The sequence below is a fragment of the Carassius gibelio genome, chromosome A2, assembly GCF_023724105.1.
Source record: "Carassius gibelio isolate Cgi1373 ecotype wild population from Czech Republic chromosome A2, carGib1.2-hapl.c, whole genome shotgun sequence".
NCBI classification, from domain to species: Eukaryota; Metazoa; Chordata; class Actinopteri; order Cypriniformes; family Cyprinidae; genus Carassius; species Carassius gibelio.
Window position 1 is genome coordinate 17,111,194 of NC_068372.1, and position 12,914 is coordinate 17,124,107.

General features: G+C 36.0%; 1 protein-coding gene across 1 annotated transcript; it reads left to right on the plus strand.

The window, feature by feature from the left end:
- The first annotated feature begins 330 nt into the window (after positions 1-330).
- Positions 331-11,172, plus strand: LOC128029016 (solute carrier family 2, facilitated glucose transporter member 2). Its single transcript, XM_052616462.1, has 11 exons — positions 331-499; positions 1,984-2,079; positions 2,245-2,444; positions 2,590-2,714; positions 3,776-3,891; positions 4,255-4,417; positions 8,046-8,233; positions 8,355-8,459; positions 9,607-9,708; positions 9,836-10,039; positions 10,140-11,172. The coding sequence occupies exons 1-11, from the start codon at positions 491-493 to the stop codon at positions 10,341-10,343; spliced, it is 1,512 nt and encodes a 503-aa protein (XP_052472422.1). The 5' UTR covers positions 331-490; the 3' UTR covers positions 10,344-11,172.
- The last annotated feature ends 1,742 nt before the right edge of the window (positions 11,173-12,914 follow it).

Here is a 12,914-nt window from a genome sequence, read left to right on the forward strand (position 1 = left end):
AGACCTGATGAAAGCACCAGTATCTCTGAGCACTGAGAACTTTGCTCTGATAGGTGTAATACATTAACTCTTCTTACTCAAACATGTAACGTCTTATCCAGCCGCTTTATGCTAATTAAAAAAAGCACCAATCTAGCAATACTGACACCTGGTATTCTTTCATATTTTCATCATAGACGTCATTATATGCCTTAAAGTGATAAAAAGTAATGTCAATCATTTTGACCATACAACAAAAAAAAAAGAAAAAAAAGTGAAACAATAGTCCGGTGTTCAGTGGGAAAATGATTGTCCTGAAGCAGCACATAAACAGCGGTGATCCACGGACATCATTAGTGGATCAGGGCAGAAGGTCTCCAGCTCAGCACACATGTGCAGCATGATCCTGCAGTAACGGGATTGATCATTTACTGAGTATTGGGAAAGCAACCGAGAACCTTGGAGCCACTATTAATGACCAAGAACGGCTTTTGCTGACACTTCATGCAAAATGGAGAAGGTAAATTGATTGAATCCTTTTGTAGCAATTCATATGAATATTGAAAATGTCTTTTAATTGTATCTGAATGATAAGTAACAGTTTGGCAATGGTGAATGGTGTAAAATAGTGTCTTGATATGACTTGCATGTTGAATTTAAATGTATTTTTGTTCTGTTGTACTTTTGTTTGAATGAGACTGCAAAGATTATAACATGCGGAATCGTGAATGCAGGTGTTATTCATGCTTTGATTATGAGCTTTATGGATTTATCATTAATGTTACTTTGATTTGACAAAATAAACCGCCATTTAATTGTAAGCTGTCAAATGAATAACAAAAATGACCAGAATACAGATACTTTTATTATGTGAATGGAAAACTATTTTAATAGATGTAAGAAATGCAACCATTCAAAGTGTTTAATAGGACATTCGGTTCGTATGAATGGTTATTTACATAACTTAGTTATGTTAATAAACTACAGTATGCATACATGTATGTTTGTAATTGTGCATTGTTATTGTTTTTACTATAGAAGATAATTGTAATGTAGTACGTGTTATGTACACACTAGAGATTTTCAGATCATCAAGAGATTTAGTTCTGTTTACTCAGGTATTACTCATGCACTTGACAAAATATGTTTAAATTTCAGATGTTATAACATTAATTTTTTAATCAGTTATACTAGTGAAGAGTATTACCCAAACTACATCTAATTGTGTTCATAGTTATTAAATCAAATTTTTGTTCAAACAAAGAATACATTTTATAATTAATTAAAAAAATGATAATTTTTAAGTGCACAATTTAATTCAAATGTTAATTTTTTAGTTCACCAACATTTCTATTTCAGTGCAAGACCTTTACATTAAAAAGTTCTGATCTTAATTATAAATTAAGGAGGGAAACATAATTGAGCGTTATGATAAAATGTTTTGTTTGTATTGCTAATTTCACATGATGAATTGATCAAGAGTACACGATATACTGTAAATGAATATTGATATTGTCAATGAAAATGTAAGGAATAAACTGAATGGAACAAATTATGTCAGTGTGCTCTTTAAAGGAAAATGACTTGTATTATCAATGCTTCAAAGTTAAAAGATACAACATATTTATTATTTGACTTAAAATGTCTAAATATTCTTAAATCAAGGTACATTTTCTTGAGAAGCAAAATGACAAAGTCTTGTCTTATGTGGCATTGATCAAAATTAAGTGAGTTTATTTTTCAAGCGAGGACCATTATCTGCCAATGGGCTCAGTAAACAGGTTTTTATATCCCGTTAAGCATAAACTCGCTTAATTTTGTTCAATTTCAAGAACAAGACTTAATACATTCAATTTGCATCTGAAGTTAATGTATCCTGATTTAAGGATGCTTAGATATTCAAATTGGTGCTTTTATAAATGAAAGACTTTCTGCTCGGACTTTTTTAGGCCTTCATTTGTGGAAGGTCAAAATTAGGACCTGTTGTGCTTTCCTGTCTCACAGCAGTTAACAGGCACACTCGCTCTGGCAGTGTTCACGGCTGTGCTTGGCTCTCTGCAAATGGGATACAGCCTGGGCGTCATCAACGCCCCACAGAAGGTCAGTCATCACACCATCATTACAACCTTCACACTCCTAATTGCATTCAGAGCCAGCGTGACATGTATTTATCTATTTGAGATTATATCATCAAGAGAAAGGACTATTGTTCTCTATTATTATTGGGAAGTGATTAGTCATGGCATTATGCAATTTGTGTTGTAGGTCATTGAAAGGCACTATGCAAGATCTCTGGGTGTCTATAATGAAGAGCTAGCTCGTAGGGAAGGAGGAAACACAACAGAGCATGAAGAACCGACTGATGCGTCTGTGGTCATGTACATGTCCTTGTCTGTGGCCGCCTTCTCCATCGGAGGCATTGTGTCCTCCTTTCTAGTCAGCTTTGTTAGCGACATCCGTGGAAGGTGGAGTATTCGTGAATTATTAACGTTGATTGCAAGAAATAATTTAATCTTCCCATATCTTGAAAGTAAAATGTTTTATGTGTTCGGATTCAGTGGAATGTGACTCATAACTGTGGTCTTTTCTGTATAATATATTGATTTACAGGATCAAAGGTATGCTGTTTATAAATGTCCTGGCCATAACAGCTGGTCTGCTAATGGGCCTGGCTAAGATGGGCACACCTTACCTCATGGTGATAGCAGGACGTGCTATCATGGGACTCTACTGTGGTAAGAGACACAAGCTTGCCTCTGTTTTCATGGAATCGTAAGAGAAAGAAAGACTAGGCATTTTTATAATTGATAAAATTATAAAAAATGATCATAAAATAATAAGCAAAAAAAAAAAAAAAGAATTACAATAAATAGAAAAAATTTAGTAAAATGTTATTTCAAATGTATTAAAAACAAGTAAGAAAAAAAACAAGAGTACATAAGATAAAAAGAAAAACATTTTTGATAATAATACAAAATTTAAAAAAACAAAGAAAAAAAGAGTAATGTAAAAATTGGTAAATTTAGTCAAAGAAAAAGCAACATCACAACAGCAAGAACTGCACAGAATCTTAGACAGCGGGATATTGCTTTTATACAGCAGTTAGATATTTTGTATATTTTTGCTCCACCAATGAAATAGTGATGTAAATGAACAATTTATTTTGTATCATGAAATGCATGAATAAAATATTTGAACTGGAAGACACATTTGGAACTCACAATTTCTGATTATTATTATTTTTTTTTTATCACAATATGATCAATGATTGCATATGTGGGTGTGTTTGGGGAATTTGGCTATTGAAAATATACATATAATCTTAATTTAACTAATTTAAGATCAAATTAAATCAATTAGCAAAAATGAAATAATAGTTCATTTTGCTGAACGAGATTCAAATATCACATAATAAATGATCCAATCCTCTCACGACTGCCACAAAAATCATTTCAAACAAAGCACAGCAGAAACTGTTGTGTCTCCGAGTAGCACTCGGTAGCTGTGTTTCCTGATCAGATCAGTTGAGTGAATTATTCAGTGACTATCACATAGAGGCAGCCATTTGCTTATTACCTAAATTAATACTTTTTTTTTTTAATTAATCGTTAGAGTGAATGATTCATGGTTCACTTACAAAGACGATCACTTTTCATCTGCTTTAGATGTAATGAATGTTTACGTTTTTTACTTAAATTTGTTTTATTATATTGCACTGTCACCTGTTTTATGTATGAATATGCAATATGTTTTGAGTGCACACTTGTTCATATACAGTATGACACATTTGTTATAGGTCTGTCATCTGGCCTGGTGCCTCTGTACATTGGAGAGATTTCTCCAGTGAAGTACAGAGGTGCTATGGGAGCACTTCACCAGCTGGCTATTGTCATTGGCATCCTCATTAGTCAAGTGAGTGCCACTTTTATAATACAGTACATCTAATACATAATAAAAGTTAACAGGTTCATAGTGGGAACTGAATATTTACTGAACATTTAGTTTTATTAAGTAAAAGAACATGACCATACATGATCTTCCATGGAAATTTTTTATTACAATAAGCTGAAACTGTGATAAAAAAAAAATAAAAATAAAATAAAATAGTTAAGTAAATTACTCATGAGGTCTAGGGTCAAACAATCTGCTCTTAGTCAAAAAAAAAAAAAAAAAAATTAACGCCTTCATTGTTATTGATACTAACAAAAAAATGTACTTATTTTTACTTCTTATTAGAATCTGTAAGATGTGTGCAGTTGTCCCTGTCATCTACAGGTCATTGGTCTGGATTTCTTGCTGGGAAATGATGACATGTGGCACGTGTTGCTGGGTCTTTCTGGAGCTCCTGCTATCCTGCAGAGTCTGCTGCTGCTTGTGTGTCCAGAGAGTCCTCGATATCTCTACATCAAACTAGGCAAAGTGGAAGAAGCATGCAAGAGTATGTGCCAAAGCCTTTCTTAGTCATTACTCTTAGACTTCTGCTTCCACATTATGACACCAAAGTACCATAATTTAATATCAATAACAAAATAATTTTAAGAATAAAGCCAAAACTACAATAATACATTTTTTTAAGATTCAAGTCAGTAATATGAGAATAAGCAAAGTAGCATCAAAGTGAAGTGGAGCTGACCACAGGCTGCCAATACAGATGCACAAAGCAAGCAATTTCCTGAAAGACTGTCTGGTTCTTTCTCCTTAATAAATTCAATTTCCTACATTTCACTGCCGGATTCTAATGATAACTCTGAATTGCCAAAATAATTTCTTTCTTTCTTCTCTCTCTCTCTCTCTCTCTCTCTTTTTTAAGTAAAACTGACACATGCTAGTCAATCTAAATCCTCCACATACATTCTGTGCATTGATGAAGCTATGTATGCATATATATATATATATATATATATATATATATATATATATATATATATATATATATATATATATATATATATATATATATGAGAATAATTCTTGTAACCTTAGGACTTAATTTGTTTAACATTACAACCATATTTTTGTAACTTACCATTAGAGCTGTAGTCAAGTCCGGCTTTGTCGAGTCCAAGTCAAGTCCAAGTCCAGGACTAGTCGAGACCGAGTCAAGACCGAGTCCAAAGAGGTTCGAGTCCAAGTCAAGTCCAAGTCCAAAAGTTTCGAGTCCAAGTCCAAGACCGAGTCCAAATGAAAGAAAAAAGGGTCCTCTTCAAGACCACATACTTAACTACTGATAATGTTTGTGATGCGAGAGAAAGCATATCTCCTATTCTAAGAAAATCATTTTACATTATTATTTGTAATGATCAAAAGCATGTGCAAAGTAACAACTCTGTAGGACAGGGGTCTCCAAACTACATCCTGGATGGCCAATGTCCTGAAAAGTTTAGCTCCAACTGGCCTTAAAACACCTGGAAGATTAGTGTGTCTAGTAAGAGCTTGATTAGGTTCAAGTGTGTATAATTACACATGAAAATATCCAGGTAAAAAACATGTATTTCAGATTCATACTTTTCAAGGGCCCTCTCTTCCTTTGGGGCCTTGCTAATGAGTGGTTTTACCCCCAGTCCGACCCTGGGAGCTAAACTTGGATAAACAAACAAAGTTTGGAACTGTAAGGTCAAATAATTTTTATGTACTTTATTTTTTGTTGACATTATATCTGTGGTCAAAAATGTATATGACTATGCCTAATTGTCACAGTGCACAGACACACGCAAAGCTCGGGATATGACAAATGCGCCCAGCAAGGCTAGAATGGATACGTTTGGCTCTACTGGACATGCGCACATAAATACAGCGACATTTTTGTCATACTGTGCTAGTGCTTGCATAGACTAGTCGAGCTCTGTCGGAAACAATCGTCTACTCCAGCATGCATTAACCATAATTCACACAAAGTGTTTGCAAGTACGACGTGAATTTTAGAATTACAATATTGCGTGGAGCTGTTACTATATGACCTTATCTATGTTGCATGTAAAAATAAAATATGAAATGTAATAATTAGGGTTGTGCCTGAAGCCGAATACCTTATACGTAATGGCAAGGATAATGAATTAAAAAACGAATAACGCACAAGGAATAATTCTGCCTGAATACTCGGCTGAAGCTGACACAGTCTGGTGTTTGCTAGATAACAGGTGAGCCAGGGCATCAGCGCCAGAAGTGAATGAATGTAAACTTTATGAGTGAAAAGAGCGCAAATCAAACACCGCATTGTTGTCGCTTCTCTGTTTATCTCTCAGAAATCAGAGCGTTGCAAGAGTAATTTTACCTATAATAATACATCATAGCTACACGTTATATTATTTGTATATATTTAAAAGGCAAATATTGAAAGCTTAGGCTACCATGATACGAATGAATGGAATAAGCACAGCGCGCTCACCAATCAAAGAGCCGCGCTGCGCGTCTCAGTCTCTCAAAAACCAAATCAGTTCTCTCTCAAGAGTAGGCTAATAATCAGCTTCGATACGGATACATTGTGTACTTGTCCTACATGTTTGCATATTTACCTTTTGCTGGTTTGCGCGGAACACACACATCTGTTTAGTGAAGTTCATTAACATTAAGACTCGCTCAAAGTGTTCTGCGTAATGAGAATGTGTGCATTGAATGGATTCAGTCGTGTTCAAATGATCACTAAACGTTTGTCATGACATCCCTCTGCTTGCATGATAAATATTATTTTAGAAATTAATAATTATTTCAGTTTAACACGACATACTTGTTCAGTGATAACTACGAAAAAATATATAAAATGTCATAACAGTCTTATCAAATAACTGTACGATGTTGTATCCGAATGCAGATAGGAAAAAATTTGTGATTGTTACAGATACAAATACTGGCTGTTACATGAAAATGTAAATATGTAATGTCATATATAAAGTTTTTAAAATTTACATATGTAATTGTTGCATAAGGCTATACATTAATACGCGTTTATTGATAAAAAAAGGCTATCTAGGTAAAACACAATCTAACAGGTAGAAAATTAAATTAGAAACATCTAAACTTTTCAGGTCGCAGTAAGTGCACCACTGGTCATGCACATCCTTTCCCGGAACAATACTGAAAGCTAAGGCAAGATGGAGAAACAGATGATCATAGTTGTACAAGGATAGCCATTTTTTTAAATGAATCTATTAGCAGAGCTACTGCAAGTGATTTTAAGTGTTGGAATTCCATTTATTCTTTGCTGAAACTTCTGCGTCATCATGGAGAGCGGGTCATGGTTGCCCAGCAACAGCAGACGCCACTGGAGCGCAAGCTCAGGCTACAGAGTGCTTTGGAAATAAGGAGAGCGGCGCACCTAGCGTTTTCCACACGTTTTCAGTAGCGACATCATGCAAATGTGGTTTTGTTTTGAAGGAGAAATTTTTTATTTTATTTTTTTGCTGGACTCGGTCGAGACCAACTAGAAGACTTGGCGAGTCCAATGGCCAAGTCCGAGACAAGTCCGAGTGCAAATTCAACGAGTCCGAGACAAGTCCGAGACGACAGAAAAATGTCTCGAGTCCGGACTCGAGTCCAAGACCGGACTCGAGTACTACAGCCCTACTTACCATTTTATTCTTGTAACACTGACTATTTTTTAAACAATACCAATTTATTTTGCTAACATTATACATTTATTTTTGTAACATTCTAACTTTATTCTTGTAACCTTACAACTTTATTTCTGTAAAATTATATATATATATATATGTATTTAATGATTAACACTTTAGTACAGGGTCCAATTCACACTAATAAGTAGTTGCTTATTAGCATGTCTATTATTAACATATTGGCTGTTTATTAGTGCATATAAAGTACATATAATGCATGACATCCATAATCCTACCCAATACCCTAAACTTAACAACTACCTTATAAACTATTAATAAGCAGCAAATAAGGAGTTAATTGAGGCAAAAGTCATAGTTAATGGTTAGTTAATAGTGAGAATTGGACCCTAAAATAAAGTGTGACCAAAAAGGATAAATAAATAAAAATGAAAACATTCTGAACTTCTTGTCTGAAGACCAGAAAAAAGAATGAGTCTCAGTTCTTCCCTCCGGTAGGTCTGAAAAGGCTGAAGGGAGATTACGACACCTCAAAGGACATAGGAGAGATGCAGGCAGAGAAAGAGGAGGCCATGAAAGAGGCACAAATGTCCATCCTGCGGCTGCTCCGTTCCTCGGTGTACCGCCAGCAGCTCTTTGTGGCCCTGATGATGCATTTATCCCAGCAGTTCTCTGGGATCAACGCTGTATGCTCAATCTACCTTTATACTCCTATTTTATTGAAAAACCATTTCAATTGACATTTTATGGACCCCATTACTATTAGACAACTGTAACATTTGATCTTCTCTTTGTTGTTTATTCTAGATCTTTTATTACTCTACCTCGATCTTCCAGACTGCGGGGGTTGCTCAGCCTGTGTATGCCACTATTGGAGTGGGAGTTATAAACATCATATTCACCCTTCTGTCGGTAAACAGACGCTAATTTAAAGGCAAACACTGACTGCTGAGGAACAGGCTCTCGTCTCTTAGAAACAGCAAAGTGCTGTTGCCTCTCGGGTCTTACTTTCCCTGAATGCTGTTTTTCTTTAAAAAATAACTCAAGACTAATATTGCAGATTTTCCAACTTGAGGCCATGTTTCTTTAGACAACAGATTGCAACTGATGGCAGAGCAGCTCTCATTAGCACTGGGATCAAAATGTGTCATTTAGTTAGGTTAGATTTGTACAAATTTGTGCTGATATTATCAATTGTCCTCATATTTAATATACCATGACCCAGCGAGACATCTGACCTTGAATCTTGTGAACGGATTAAGTTATAATAACTGCTGGATCTGGAGAGTTGGCAGAAGCCTGCTTCTATCGGCTCATAGAGCTGGAGAGCAGCCATATGTTATCGGGGACTTTGCAGTGTTTATCTCTGCTAGTTCAAGGGCAGCCTGCAAGTGAAAACAGTTTGAGTAAAGAGTCAAGAGCTACTCTAAATCAACCAATCCATTCAGAACAGGTTTGGATGAATCTGGTGCATGAAAGCGCGGTGCTTTAGTCTAGTAATTTTCTGATTTTCACTCAAGAAAGTTTTAGCTCTAGAGAAATGAATAATTAAAATTAAGTAATTAAAAAAAATGTTTAAATGTGAAAATAAAATAACATAACATAACATAATAAAATTAAATATTTAACAATATATAAAATAATTATAAATTAATAATATATATATAAAAAATAGTTCATTAATAAATTTTCATAAAAGAGAGAATACAAAACATATATGGATAAATATACAAATGTCCACTAAACTGTTAGAAAAGGCATAAATAATAATAATAATAATAATAATAATAATAATAATAATAATAATAATAATAATAAACTAAAGATTTAAATATTTACAGTGAATTTGGTTTGATTGAGACATTTTCCCCCCAGTTTTTACCTAGTATTTATTCTCCCCTATAAAGCATGTTTAGCCGTTTAAAGCCACTAGATGTCAGTATATGACTAAAACAAATGACAAAAACTTTTGAAAATCTTTCTTGAAGCATAAAGGCAATTGCAGATAATTCGGGTGATTCTTGAACAGTCCTGCTGATTCATGTGTGTTTTTTTACAGGTGATGATAGTGGACAGAGCAGGCAGAAGGACACTGACTATAGTTGGGTTGGGAGGAATGTGCTGCTGCGCTGTGGCCATGACAGTGGGCCTGGCTTTTCAGGTATGATCTGAATTAGATTTTTATTTTTGTAATTGACAACCAAACCTGAACAGAAATGAAGATAACTATAGGACTGAATTACTCGATCGTGTTTGTTTTATGTCTCACTCTTAATTCTGCTTCTCAGGACGTTTACTCGTGGATGAGCTACCTCAGCATGGCAGCCATATTCCTGTTCGTGTCGTTCTTTGAGATCGGTCCTGGACCAATCCCATGGTTCATTGTGGCAGAGATCTTCAGTCAGGGACCGCGTCCAGCAGCCATCGCATTAGCTGGGTGCTGCAACTGGACATGTAATTTTATTATTGGCATGTGTTTCCCTTATTTAGAGGTATATTGAGTTCCCTGAACCTTTAACATTGTGCAATATATTTACATGCCATCATTACATAAGGTATTCAAAATAAGAATAACTCTGCTTTGGTCCTTAGGGTCTTTGCGGGAAATATGTCTTCGTCATTTTTGCAGTACTCCTATTCGGCTTCACTGTTTTTACCTACTTGCGTGTCCCTGAAACAAAAGGGAAGACTTTAGAGGAGATAGCGGCTGTCTTTCATCACAAACGTGGAGCCCCCCCTTCCAAACCTCAAGAAGAGGCTGAGATGGTGCATCTCAAAAGCTCTACAGAGGCCTGAAAGGACCGTTATCTTTTTAAAACTGTGGAATGAACGATGTTACTGCTGTCACAGAACTCGCCTGTGGCAGAAATGATCTGCTGTATATTCCACAGAGCCTTGCATCAGGAGCTCGATGAGCTCATCATTTGACAGGAAATAATTGGTTTAGAAGCAGGTAAAGAGATTAACTAAACACAACTGTAAAAATTGTGAAAGATGATGCACAATATAGACATGCACTGGCCTTGGTACAACTGATGCTGAGACTTAAATGATTGTATATTATTTTTATATTCCCAAAGTTATATATAATGTATGTTAAAGCCTTTTTTAAGGCATGATACAATAATCCTTTAGTGTATTTTATTAATATGACCTGACCTTTTAGTGATATATATTTGGTTGTGTCATAAAGCTCAACCAGTCACCTGAAAGAAGATTATAAACTTTGATGCATATAGGTGATAACTATTTTAAAATGAACCTGTGAAAGAACATCATATACAGTTGGTTAGTGGATAGAGAAAATGCTTACATTTTCTTCAAGAGTTACAGTGGTGGTATTACAGTTGTGTATTTTTGCCATTAGAAAATTATTAATGTTTTAAAGTAAATCATTCCAATAACAAACATGTCATAGCAATGATTTGCTTTACTGGATATAAGACTGTTAGGAAATAACCGCTACTTTATTTACATTTGAACCTATGGTATAGGAATAGCAGCAGAGTCCATAAATCGTTCATACAGTACTAGGAAAGGCTTTAAAAAAAAACAATAGTGCTGAAACCCTTTTTTGCTGTCTGTTGCTTTTGTCATTCTTCCATTAAAATTATACTCCATTGCAGTTTGATGAGTGAAAAAAAACTGGAATGTTATTGCAAAGATGCTGTATGTACATTACTGTACTTAATCTACCATTCACAATTATGGATTTGGTAAATGTTTAATGTTTCTGAAAGAAGTCTGTGCTTACTTAAGCTACATTTATTTGTAAAAACATTAATATTTTGCAATATTATTATTTAAAATAACTTTTGGTCATCAAGAAACTTATTATCAGTGTTGATAAAGGTGGAATGTAGAGGCTTGTTGAAGCTGAATGGGAGCCTTAAAGTAGTCATTTATTCTTTCTTTTCTCTTTGGTAGTTGATAATACTACAGATCAAATATAATGACCTATGAACTCCAATATCATCATGTTTTCAAATTTCTGATGGAAGGAGTAAATAGGCTACAAGACTTGTGTCATGTTATTAGGTAAGACACGGCTGGTTCTATTTATTCAAGAGCGTTCTTTATTTTACTACCACACAGAGCAGCCTAAGCCATCCGTTGGACTCCATCAATAATAATCATGCAGTGCCCTCTAGTGGTTAGCATACCCAAACTACGGTAACTTAGCATGGACAAAAGACAATCTCTCAACATCTTCCCCTTTTAGAAGTTAACAATAACAAGATCCCAAACATCTGCATTTTGCAATATTAATTAAATCTTAAATTTTCTTAAATAATATAACAAAATAAATGCAACAACTTTGTTATCAAATAACATTTTTTTTTTCTTTTTTTTCCCATTACGTCTTAGCAACAGTCTTAGAACGGTGCAGGACATCACAGGGGTAGACTGCCCTCAGTCCTGAAAGGGATTATTCTGCCCTTTTGAACATCATCAGTCTTGAAACCTAAGAGGCACCTTTATCTCACGGCCCCTGGAAGTTCTTCTCACAGGAGTAGATGGCGGAAGGGGAGACCCTGGGGAAGGGCCTGCTGGTAGCTGGCTCCCTGGTGATTCCGGCGGCACAGTCTCGTCTGTCGGTAGGGAACTGCTGTCCTGCTGAGACACTGTAGGCTGAGCACATTGCTGTTCCGCAGGAGGTTCGGTCTCAGGAACAGTCTGGAGGTGACGCCTGTTCCGACGAGTCACGTTTCCATTGGCCATCTCCACGAGGTAGGATCTCGGCTCCTTGGACTTACTGATGACCCTGGCAGGTGTTGTCCATCCCTTCTCCCCATCGAGCTTCACTCTAACAGTTTGACCAGGGTGAAGTTCAGGGAGCGCGCGTGCCGAATGCCTGCGGTTGTAGTAGAATCTGTATGAACTTTTTGCTGTTGCGTCCTTCATGCAGACTTGATCCGGGTCGAATGGACGTGGCAGCAATGTCTTTTCTAGAACAGGAACAGTAGTACGGATTTGTCTACCAGTCATGAGTTGTGCTGGGCTTTCACCTGTTGCTGCGATTGGTGTAGAGCGATAACCCATAAGGGCTAAGCAGGGGTCCGGCTGCTTGAGGATGTACTTGGCAGTCCGAACAGCCCTTTCAGCAGCTCCGTTCGACTGTGGATAATGTGGGCTGGAGGTAATGTGAGTGAAACCATACCTCTGTTTGAAATCTTGGAACTCGGCTGATGTGAACTGTGTCCCGTTGTCACTGACCAGTTCTAGCGGGATGCCCCATCTCACGAAAATGTGCTTGAGCTTGTTGATAACCTGCTTGCTGGTAATGGTGGTGAGGGAAGCAATCTCAATGTCTCTAGAGAAATAATCGACAGCGACAAGAAAAGTCTTACCCTCTAACTCAAACAG